This window comes from Chiloscyllium plagiosum, unplaced genomic scaffold (genome assembly GCF_037043375.1).
Source record: "Chiloscyllium plagiosum isolate Xiang-an unplaced genomic scaffold, Cpla_swu_hap1 HiC_scaffold_20, whole genome shotgun sequence".
NCBI classification, from domain to species: Eukaryota; Metazoa; Chordata; class Chondrichthyes; order Orectolobiformes; family Hemiscylliidae; genus Chiloscyllium; species Chiloscyllium plagiosum.
The window spans coordinates 44594121-44606236 of record NW_028270158.1 but is presented as its reverse complement, the minus strand read 5'-3'; the positions used below and the strand labels follow the sequence as shown (position 1 = coordinate 44606236).

Sequence of the window (12116 nt, the reverse complement as noted above, 5' to 3'; positions counted from 1 at the left end):
AAAATAATACACTTGATGGATGCATTTGTTTATAAACCTCATGGAGTAATATGAAAATAAGCAGGAAGCACAACTTTGTCTTATGTTCACAAATTGTGCCAAAGCTCTTGACACTGTCCAGCATATTGCTCTATGGAAGACACTTACACACTTTGCATCCAAACTTATGTTACTAATAAGAGAGCTATACAGAAATGGTTGTGATATGAGTTAGTGATAGGCATACAAACCAATTCCAGTTTGAGAAGGGATTCATATAGGAGTTTCTGCCATCACCCATGCTGTTTAGTATGGGAGAGAAGGTAAAGACAATGGTGCAAGAAGACTTACCATAGAGATGCATCAGTCTCCTAAGAGGTTTTAGAATGTGAAATCTCAGGTATGTAGTTGACAACACACATCAACAGAATAGAGAGAGAGCTCGGGACTATGACAAGCATAGTCAAAAGACACAGTGAGTCTTTTGAATGAATGTAAATGAGGTAAACGACCAGTATTATGCTTCTAGATGGCAATGGAAAAGTCAAGATTATAAGTGGTGAGAGACAGTTAGCAAATTATTTATTTATTTATTTATTTATGTGTTCATTAGATGAGAAAGTCACTGGCTAGGCCAATATTTATTGCCCATCCCTAATTGTCCAGAGGGCAGTTAAGAGTCCATCACATTGCTGTGAATCTGGAGTCACATGTAAGCCAGACCAAGTAAGGATGGCAGTTTCCTTCTTGTTTTAAAAAATTCTCAAGGTCAGGTTCGTAGGAGAGTAGTCTGACACAGAACAAACGACCAAGAGGCGAGTCTGCTAGAATATGGGCATTTTATTCCCCGCAGCGTCGCCACAACGGGTCTGGCTTATACTCACTCTACATGTTACCGGAACTGGGAGCCGTCAGTTCTCGTAGAGCGGTTGCCAACAACCCACGCTCGGCGGTTAAACGTAACCCCGGAGCAGACTCACCGAACTGGGGACTTTTCCAGCTGATATACTCTTTTCCAGATATAAACATTCATGTGAACAGCAGAGCAAGGCTAAAAAACACATTCCATTCTGGTTACATACAGATAAGAAGATTCACACGGGGAGGTGTGTAATAAGATTCACACGGGACTAAGCAACACCTCCATTCCGGTTAGATTCACACATGTATTGGGACATAATTTTTAACCGTTTCACCACATTCCACTGCTTGGAATTTTACACCACATTCCACTGCTTGGCCCAATACATGTGTTACATTATGCTTAATTCAGTTCAATTCGTTTCAGTTAATTTCAGTTCAGTCAATTCAGTGTAGTTCAATTCAGCTCAGTTCAGGTCTGTTCAGTTCAATTCAATTGTGTTCAATTCAGTTCCGTCCATTTCAATTCAATTTAGCTCAGTTCCATTTTGTTCCGTTCAATTTGATTCACTTCAGTTCCACTCAGTTCAGTTCAGTTCAATCCCATTCAATTCTGTTAACTCCGCTTACATGCCCACATCCTCCGCTGTACCCCAGGCAAGGGGTTCTTCGGCAGGACTGGGATCCTCTCTCAAACAAACTGCCACGTACATGCCCACATCCATGCCATCCCGGGACGGTCGGGACCTCCACAGTTTGTTCTTCTGGTTTCTTAGTCTTTTTCCAAAACATTGTTCTGTATCAAAATCTCTCCTCAATTGCGATTGATCCTGCCGACTACGCCAAATGTTTTAAAAAATTCTCAAGGTCAGGTTCGTAGGAGAGTAGTCTGACACAGAACAAACGACCAAGAGGCGAGTCTGCTAGAATATGGGCATTTTATTCCCCGCAGCGTCGCCACAACGGGTCTGGCTTATACTCACTCTACATGTTACCGGAACTGGGAGCCGTCAGTTCTCGTAGAGCGGTTGCCAACAACCCACGCTCGGCGGTTAAACGTAACCCCGGAGCAGACTCACCGAACTGGGGACTTTTCCAGCTGATATACTCTTTTCCAGATATAAACATTCATGTGAACAGCAGAGCAAGGCTAAAAAACACATTCCATTCTGGTTACATACAGATAAGAAGATTCACACGGGGAGGTGTGTAATAAGATTCACACGGGACTAAGCAACACCTCCATTCCGGTTAGATTCACACATGTATTGGGACATAATTTTTAACCGTTTCACCACATTCCACTGCTTGGAATTTTACACCACACTTCTCCAAAGGACATTAGTGAATAAGATTGGTGTTTCCAACAATCGACAGTGGGATTCATGGTCACCGTTAGATGCTTCATTCCAGATTTTTGAATTCAAATTCCACCATCTGCCATGACAGGATTCGAACCCAGGTCCCCAGAATATTACCTCGGTCTCTGGATTAACAGTCCAGTGATATGACCACTAGGCCACCACCTCAAGTGATTGATAATGAACAACAAATTTGGTCAAGAATTAAATTCTGGTTGATTAGTTAGGACAATAAGCATAACCAGTGACTTTAGTAGAGTCTGGAAGTTCATAAGCATGACACTGAAGAAACGTCTAGTCAGCTGACCACTATGGAGTGTTGCATTACATAATTCCAAGAGTTGGGACTCTGAAGAAAGTGGATGAGAGAACATTATTAGCTTTTGAAATGTGTGTGACAAAGGATGCTCAGAATTAAGTGGGTGGACAAAGACACAAATAAATGGGTTAGATCAAATGTAGAAGCTCAATAATTAAAAGAGGTGGTAAGTGCAGTTAGAGAAAGGTTGTGAAGTACAGACACTAGAGACGGAGACCCTACAACCTTATACCAGCAAAGATTGAAGAAGAAGCCAAGTGTAAAAACAGAAGACAGGAGAAAAATCAGCTGGATGGAAAACATTGAAATGTGAACTGAGGGAGGCCTGAAGGAAACCAAAGAAGTGAGAGAATGCCAATCGCCTCACTAAGCCTATGGTTAAACCAAACAAAATTACTCTTCGGAGACCTTATTTCTGCCATTAGAGATACAAAAACAATATAGCAAACAGATTAACCAAATTTTTTTAAATGATCCTTGATTAGTGCTCCATCTGGTGTTGTAAGAACTTGAACTGTTTGAAATTTGCACTAAATTCTGTTTGCTTAATGTAAATTCCAAAACCACTGTTGGAAACAGTGGGATACCAGTAACAGACCAGTACTTGTTATTCTCTCCCTTATCATAGTGCAGGATACGCAAGTAATACACTTTGTGGCGTATTTGAGGCAGGCTCACAAAGTTTTTCAGAGGAGCTAGGGTAAGAGAGGACAGAATATCAAATAAAAAAAGGCAGGGCGGCACAGTGGCTAGCACTGCTGCCTCACAGTGCTGGGAACCAGGGTTCAATTCCAGCCTATGGCGACTGTCTGTGTGGAGTTTGCACATTCTCCCTGTATCTGCGTGGGTTTCCTCCCACAGTCCAAAGATGTGCAGGTTAGGTGAATTGGCCATTCTAAATTGCCCATAGTGTTAGGTGCTGGGATAAATGTAGGGGAATGGGTCTGGGTGGGTTGCTCTTCAGAGGGTCGGTGTGGACTTGTTGAGCCAAAGGGCCTGTTTCCATACTGTAGGGAATCTAATCTATTCATAAGCAAATACTACAGCTTGCCAGTGCCCCAACTAAAGCTGCATTTGTGAACCAATATCAAACAGTTTAGTCAGGTAGAAAGACATTTGTGCACACACTGGACTAGATTTCCTGGATGCGTCAGCAGTATTGGCTGCATTAAATAACTCTAGAAAGCAATTATAGTAAGTAATCCATATTTTCAGAATAAGTAACTACGTGAAACTATATTGAATAAATTTTATTTGTAATGTTTTTAAGCTGAGATGAAAATAGCCAGCCAGCCCGTCTCTGATGAAGAAAAATAGACTGGGCCTAATTGGATTCATTTCCTAGGTCATGTTCAGGAGACTGTTGGTAATCAACTTAAGATTGTATTTCAGAATGTATTAATAGTAAAGCTGGTTTCATTTGTAGCTTAAAGTAAAACCTATACCAATATCAAATTAGTTTCATGTCTACCTGGTGTTCTATGCATCTTATTGAAACAGTTGATTATCTACAGCCTGCCTCAAATAAAGAACATCAGTTTCAAATTATTTGTCATCATTATTTTTAAAAAATTAACTTATTACAGGATGTTGTTTGTAAAGCCAATGGAACTGTTTGATTATTGTACTAAATTGTTTCACTTATCATATATTTAAATCCTGGATGCTACTTTCTCTAATGATTCCTTATTGCTGTTTAATTTCAGAGGAATTGTTGAATGAGCATAATGGAAGCTTAAATAGACATCTTTTGGACTATGTTGGATCAGGATCTCTTTCTGACTGGTCCAAGCAGAGGTTGGAAAATGGAAGTGATTCACATAAACCCTATTCAAAATTCGATAAAGAACACTGTAAGTCTATTGTTATGTTAACATTTGACATGAGTGTTCCTCAGTATTTTTGCTTCCCTATCAGTCCTTAGCTGAGAGGTTAGAATTGTTAAGTCTGCACATGAGAAGTTCAACACTTCTTAAGGTGATCTGCTGAACCATACCAGCGTTAGTAAGAGAAGCAACCTATTCTTGTTAATTGAAACAAAGCAAAATACTGCAGATGCTAGTAAAACTCAGCGGTGTGGCAGCATCTGTGGAGAGTGAGTGAGTTAACCATTCAGTCTGACATGACACCCCTTCAGAACTGAATCTCTGGGCAGTTTGTTAAAAATGCGATATTTGCATTGCTAGAATTTGTTACTCATGTCCCTTAACCAAAGGATAAGTGAGGGCTGCAAGTGCTGGAGATCAGAGCGGAAAATGTGTTGCTGGAAAGACGCAGCAGGTCAGGCAGCATCCAAGGAGCAGGAGAATTGACGTTTTGGGCATGAGCCCTTCTTCAGGAATGAGGAAAGTGTGTCCAGCAGGCTAAGATAAAAGGTAGGGAGGAGGGACTCCCACTTCCTCCAAACCAAAGGAATAGGCCCCAGCTATGCCTGCCTTTTCGTAGGATATGTGGAACAGTCCATCTTCCGCAGCTACACTGGCACCACCCCCACCTTTTCCTCCGCTACATCGATGACTGTATCGGCGCTGCCTCGTGCTCGCACGAGGAGGTTGAACAGTTCATCCACTTTACCAACACCTTCCACCCCGACCTCAAATTCACCTGGACCGTCTCAGACTCCTCCCTCCCCTTCCTAGATCTTTCCATTTCTATCTCGGGCGACCGAATCAACATGGACATTTACTACAAACCGACCGACTCCCACAGCTACCTAGACTACACCTCCTCTCGCCCTGCCCCCTGTAAAAACGCCATCCCATATTCCCAATTCCTTCGTCTCCGCTGCATCTGCTCCCAGGAGGACCGGTTCCAATACCGTACAACCAGATGGCCTCCTTCTTCAAAGACCGCAATTTCCCCCCCGACGTGATCGATGATGCCCTCCACCGCATCTCCTCCACTTCCCGCTCCTCCGCCCTTGAGCCCCGCCCCTCCAACGCCACCAGGACAGAACACCACTGGTCCTCACCTACCACCCCACCAACCTCCATATACAGCGTATCATCTGCCGTCATTTCCACCACCTCCAAACGGACCCCACCACCAGGGATATATTTCCCTCCCCTCCCCTATCAGCGTTCCGAAAAGACCACTCCCTCCATGACTCCTTCGTCAGGTCCACACCCCCCACCAACCCAAACTCCACTCCTGGCACCTTCCCCTGCAACCGCAAGAAATGCAAAACTTGCGCCCACACCTCCCCCCTTACTTCCCTCCAAGGCCCCAAGGGATCCTTCCATATCCGCCACAAATTCACCTGCACCTCCACACACATCATTTATTGCATCCACTGCACCCGATGTGGCCTCCGCCTAGGAACCCTCCAACCACGAGGGATGAACTCTGATTTCTCCAGTTTCCTCATTTCCCCTCCCCCCCACCTTGTCTCAGTCAAATCCCTCGAACTCAGCACCGCCTTCCTAACCTGCAATCTTCTTCCTGACCTCTCCGCCCCCACCCCCACTCCAGCCTATCACCCTCACCTTGACCTCCTTCCACCTATCGTATTTCCAACACCCCTCCCCTAAGTCCCTCCTCCCTACCTTTTATTTTAGCGTGCTGGACACACTTTCCTCATTCCTGAAGAAGGGCTCATGCCCAAAACGTCAATTCTCCTGCTCCTTTGATGCTGCCTGACCTGCTGCGCTTTCCCTTAACCAAAGGGCAGTTAAGAGTCAACCACATTGTTGTGGGACTGGAATCACATGCACACCAGACTAGGTAAGGATGACACATTTCCCACCCTAAAGTCACTGATCATCATGATCGTGGTTACTGGAACTAGCTTTTGTGTTTTAGATTTGTTTTATTTGAATTGAGCCAGTGGTTCCCTGGTTATTGATTCAACACTGCAAATTAGCTCCAAGGGAGTGTTGCTGAACAAAGAGACCTTGGAGTGCAGGTTCATAGCTCCTTGAAAGTGGAGTCGCAGGTAGATAGGATAGTGAAGAAGGCGTTTGGTGTGCTTTCCTTTATTGGTCAGAGTATTGAGTACAGGAGTCGGGAGATCATGTTGCGGCTCTACAGGACATTGGTTAGACCACTGTTGGAATATTGCATGCAATTCTGGTCTCCTTCCTATCAGAAAGATGTTATGAAACTTGAAAGGTTTCAGAAAAGATTTACAAGGATGTTGCCAGGGTTGGAGGATATGAGCTATAGGGAGAGGTTGAATAGGCTGGGGCTGTTTACCCTGGAGCGTCGGAGGCTGAGGGGTGACCTTATAGAGATTTATAAAATCATGAGGGGCATGGATAGGATAAATAGACAAAGTCTTTTCCCTGGGGTGGGGGAGTCCAGAACTCGAGGGCATAGGTTTAGGGTGAGAGGGGAAAGGAATAAAAGGGGCAACTTTTTCACACAGAGGGTGGTACGTATATGGAATGAGCTGCCAGAGGAAGTGGTGGAGGCTAGTACAATTGCAACATTTAAGAGGCATTTGGATGGGTATATGAATAGAAAGGGTTTGGAGGGATATGGGCCAGGTGCTGGCAGATGGGACTAGATTGGGTTGGGATACCTGGTCAGCATGGACAAGTTGGACCGAAGGGTCTGTTTCCATGCTGTACATCTCTATGACTCTATGACTATTATTAGTCTAGTGATATTACCCCTACGCAACCATCTTCCATTTTTAAAAAAATCTTCAAGCTAGCCTTCAGTTGCCTTTCCTTAATCTTTTATAAAACACCTGGGGGCATTCTGTATGGTAAAGGCATTACATAAGTTAACTGTTGCTTAGTTAGGCAACAGGAGCTGTTTTAATGGCTTCAATTCAGACCATTTGAATTCAATAAATTTGAACTGAATAGATTGAAAATCTTGATGAAAACCATTGAATTGAAGCTTACCTCTTAAAAATTATATGTGACCTAAATTGCCAGACTGTTCAGTAAATTTGAAGTATGCAAAAGTTTTAAGGTTTAATTGGCAATTCAGTAATGTTTTGGTTTTTATTGCACACTTTAGTTTTAATGGTCACTAAACCTCCTTGAAGGAAAGGAATCTACAACTCAGCCTCTGGTAAATGTGGCCAATCATTTGGGTCAAAGACCAGAAACCAAAAAAACCCAGAGGATTGTAAATCTTAGCAATTACCTGCCTTGAGTTGTTATGCTCCATCATGGGTTTCTTCAAGACTGAGGCAGACGGCGTGGGCAGTTTGGACCAAAGGGTCTGTTTCCATGCTGTACATCTATGATTCTGTGTAGTCTCTCAGAATCAAAGGATATGCATAATAGAAGAGAACATGGCAGCCATGATTATATTGAATGGTGTCTCAAATGGTCAATTCTTGTTTGTTTCTTACTTAAAGCATAGAATCTTACAGCATAGAAAGAAGCTGTTCACTTAATTTTGATAGGTTTCTGTTACAGTTCTATAAGCTTTCATTGACAGTTTGATTTTTGATTCGATACAACACTCTACCAGGGGTTGTCGAACTTGTTTAATGGTTCTTTTAAAATAGTGAAAGGAAGCCAAAACGCGCACTGCTGGAGAAACTGTCAACATTTGAGGAGAGAAAGCAGAGTCAATATTTCAGGTCCAGTGACCCTCCTTCAGAACTGATAATAGCTAGGAAAAGGTGGTATATATGCATAAGACAGGGGGTGTGGGGCGAGACCTTTGGGGAGATGAAACACAGATTGGCTGACTGCTTTGCAGAACACCCATGTTCAGTCTGCAAAATGACCACAAGCTGCACTTCAATGCACATCTGTGTTCCCTGGCCAAAATTACTATATCGAAGCTCAGTGAATTGGATTGAATTGAATTTATTGTCACGTGTATTGAAGCACAGTGAAAAGCTTTGTCTTACAAGCGATACAGGCAGATCACGTAGTTAAGTAGTATAGATAGTAAATAATAGGTAAACAGCGGCAAAAACAAAAAAACAGGTACAGGCGAATGTTAAGAGTTTGAGTCCATTCAGTATTCTAACAACAATAGGGTATAAACTTTTACAAAACTGGCAGGTGCATGTATTCAGGCTTCTGTACTTTCTCCCCGATGGTAGAGGCTGTAGAAAAACATTGCCAAGGTCGGATGGATCTTTGAGAATCCTGGCGACCTTTCCTTGACAGCGGGCCTGGTAGATGGATTCAATAGATGGGAGTTTGGCCTTTGTGGTTGTCCGGGCTGAGTTCACTACTCTCTGTAACCATCGCCGATCTTGAATGGTACAGTTGCCATGCCAGGTAGTGATACATCCAGACAGAATGCTCTCAATGGCGCACCTATAAACGTTGGCAAGGGTATTCGCTGTCATGCCAAATTTCCTCAGTTGCCTGAGGAAGAGATGACGTTGGGCCTTTGTAACCAGTGGTTCCACATGAAGAGTCCAAGAAAGTTTGTTGTGGATGACCACTCCCAAGACCTTGACACTCTTCACTCGTTGCACCCCTGCTGTTAATGTGTACGGTGGCATGAGTAACATCCCGCCGACAGTCAATAATGAGTTCCTTGGTTTTGCTGGCATTGAGAGCTAGGTTGTTCTCAGTGCACCATTTTTCCAGGTTTTCCTCCTCCCGTATATAGTCTGTTTCGTCGCCATCTGAGATTCAACTAACTATGGTGGTGTCATCAGCGAACTTGCAAATGGCATTAGTCCGGTATTTGGCGATGCAGTCATGGTTATACAGTGAGTACAGTAAGGTCTGAGTACGCACCCCTGCGGGGGAGGGGGTGGGGCCAGTGTTGAGTGTTAGTGAGGATGAAATATTGTTCCCAGTCTTCACTGATTGTGGCCTGTGAGTCAGGAAACTGAGGATCCAGTTAGAGTGAAGCTTGGTCCGAGATCACTAAGTTTAATAATCAGTCTCAAGGGGATAATAGTGAACTGTAATCCATAAGTAAGATTCTTACATAGCTGTCAAGATGTTCTCAGGATGAGTGAAGGGCAAGTGATATAGCATCTGACATGGATCTGTTGGTCCAATAGGCAAATTGGAGTAGGTCAAGAGTAGTGGGGAGGTTGGAGTTGATTGATGCCATGCCCACCAAAGCACTTTATGACCACTGAGTTTAGGGCCACTGGGTGGTAGTCATTGAGACATGATGCATGAGCTGCCTTAGGCACAGGGATGATGCCGGCCCTCTTGAAACAGGCAGGGATGTTGGCCTGCTGGAGGGAGAGGTTGAAGATGTCTGAGAAGACCTCTGCCAAATGATCTGTGCATGCTCTGAGTGCACAGCCTGGTACTCTGTCTGGTCCCATCACTTTCCTTGGATTCACACGAAGGAAAATTGATCTGACCTCTGATGCAGAGACTGTTGGGATAGGTTCGTCAGGACTTGTCAGAATAGGTGTTACCTCTCTGCCGAAATTCTGCTCAAAGCAAGCATAGAAGGCGCTGAGACCAGCTGGGAGGATATGTCCTCGTCTGCTATCTTGCACTGTCTCTTTTTAGAATCTGTGATGTGATTCAATCCTTGCCATAGTCGCGGGGTGTCTGTCTGGGTCTATAGTTTGGATTGGCATTGGTCCTTGGCTGTCCTAATGGCTCTGCGAAGGTCATACTTGGATTCCTTATATTTGAGTGGATCTCCTGATTTGATCTGAAGGCCTCACATCTGGTTTTTAGCAGATTCTGTATGTCTTGATTCATTCAGAGCTTCCTGTTGGGGAACACCCGGATTGACTTCCTTGGTATGCAGTCCTCCACAGTGCACTTTTTGCTTGGGAATCCTGCAGCCTTCAGGGATCAATAATTTTTGGTCTTGAACAAAAACTGGTGTGGAGGTGTGTCCTGTACCCCCACCACACACACACACCCCTCCCAAACATGGGCTGTTTTCAGCCCAGTCATCCCATTTTCACCAACATATGGCTTTATTTATCAGGTTTTCTTTCTATTTGGCTTACTATTATCCATCCATTTGTCTGTCTAACTGGCTTTCTCTCCCTCTGGGCTGTATCCACCTATCAAATACTGTTGTCTCCCTTTAAACCCCCCACCCCCACCCCCAAAAAAAGAAATCAGTTACACTCGGTTCTGAAGGAAATCATTTGGACTCGAAACACTGACTCTGATTTCTCTCCACTGATGCTGCCAGATCTGAGTTTCTCCAACAATTTGTTTATTTCAGATTTCCAACATTGACAGTTCTTGGCTTTCTTTTGCTAAAGTAAAACAATGTTGCCTATTGTGCTTTTGAAATGACCTACTGCCCTCAAAGGTTGCACTGCGAGAAATCTACAGTACTTCCTCCATTGGCAGGAGCTTTAAATTACACTCTAATCCTATTTTGTTGATTACTACATTGGTGACATGGCAACAGAGCTTCACTTAAATAATTTTTCTGTAGGTACCTTCTGTCACTCTATACACTGTTGCAAACTGGTGGCTGGTTCTAAGCCAGTGAACTGGTTTGGCTAATTTGTACTCCCCATAAGATTAGAATTTAAAGCTGTTTATTTAGCTTTTTTTCAAATGGAGAATTTATTAAAACTTAGCTGTTGCTGAGAGCTATGGTTGAAAGACACTGAAATTTTGTGCTCCAATAACCTATTGAAATTATTTTACAATATTGTTGATAATCTTTATACAATTGCAAAAATGAAAAGATATAAAATTAGGTATTCCAATTAAACTTTCAAAATTTAGAAAATAATTTGAAATGATATAGCAGTACTCAGTTTAGCATTGCTGGCATATCGACTGCACAGATTGAAGAATAGGCCACCTGCACACTAACCTTGTTCCCCTCCCAGTAAGGTGTTCTCAGTTGAAAAGCTTGTGTATGCTCCATCTACAAACACGAGGACAATTCCAAGGGACTGCGCCATTTTAACCCCGATTCTGTTTTTATATGGCATTACTTTTATTATGCAAGTTCTAATAGTGAGTTAATTAAACATTTGAAAGCTGACTACATGCTTTAATAACTGAAGTAAATTTTACTGTGATTTCTATTGCTAGTACACGAAAAGCACTATTCACATGGCTACAAAGAATTTGGTTCAGCGGACAATAGGAACAATCTGACTAGTGTTAGTTCCTTTAAGGAGACTACACGATGGAAGGTGAGCACATATTTATTTACTACTTTTTGTTTCCCACTGGATTTCTTGTGATGGTCTGAAATTGATTGTGTTTTTTTGAGTGTATTGTTCAGTTTAGCAACAAACAAAACTAATATGTTGTAAATCCCTATCTGCTAAGTGGCAATTAGCGAGAACATTAAACATAATGTTACCTCCACGAATTGGGAACTGGAAGAGGTGATTCAATCCCTCTTAACTGCTCCACAATTCAACTGGATCATTAATAATCTATACCCTAACTCCACACAGAATCCATAGAATTCCTACAGTGCAGAAACAGGCCATTCAGCTCAACAAGTCCACACCAATATATTTGCTATAGCTTTAAGAAAATTCATAGCATTGGGAAAAAAACAGTTTCTAGTTTTCCCCAAACAGCGTAGCTTTAATTTTAAAATATGTCAGCTCATTCTCAATTTTGCCACCAGAAGTAATTATTTGTCTCTACCTGCTCCACTGGATCCCTCAATCCTTCAATCTTCTGTTCTTAAGACTGAGATGTGGGAACAGATCCCCAATGGAATCATTGACGGCATAGGAAGAACAC

At 42.9% G+C, this 12116-nt stretch overlaps 1 protein-coding gene and 1 long non-coding RNA gene across 6 annotated transcripts in view; one reads left to right on the top strand and one right to left on the bottom strand.

The window, feature by feature from the left end:
- Nucleotides 1–12091, bottom strand: part of LOC148146609 (uncharacterized) — a 30152-nt gene extending 18061 nt beyond the window's left edge. The window contains exon 1 of the long non-coding RNA XR_015760582.1: nt 7621–12091. This is a non-coding gene — a long non-coding RNA (uncharacterized LOC148146609). The remainder of the gene's footprint in view (nt 1–7620) is intronic.
- Nucleotides 1–12116, top strand: part of usp42 (ubiquitin specific peptidase 42) — a 187495-nt gene that overhangs the window by 111942 nt on the left and 63437 nt on the right. For all 5 annotated transcript variants that reach the window (XR_015760581.1, XM_087997901.1, XM_087997900.1 and 2 more), the window contains 2 exons: nt 4227–4373; nt 11445–11548. Coding sequence is in view for 4 of the 5 variants with exons in the window: in XM_087997901.1 (XP_087854027.1) it covers nt 4227–4373; nt 11445–11548 (251 nt within the window). In the remaining variant the exon portion in view is untranslated. The remainder of the gene's footprint in view (nt 1–4226; nt 4374–11444; nt 11549–12116) is intronic.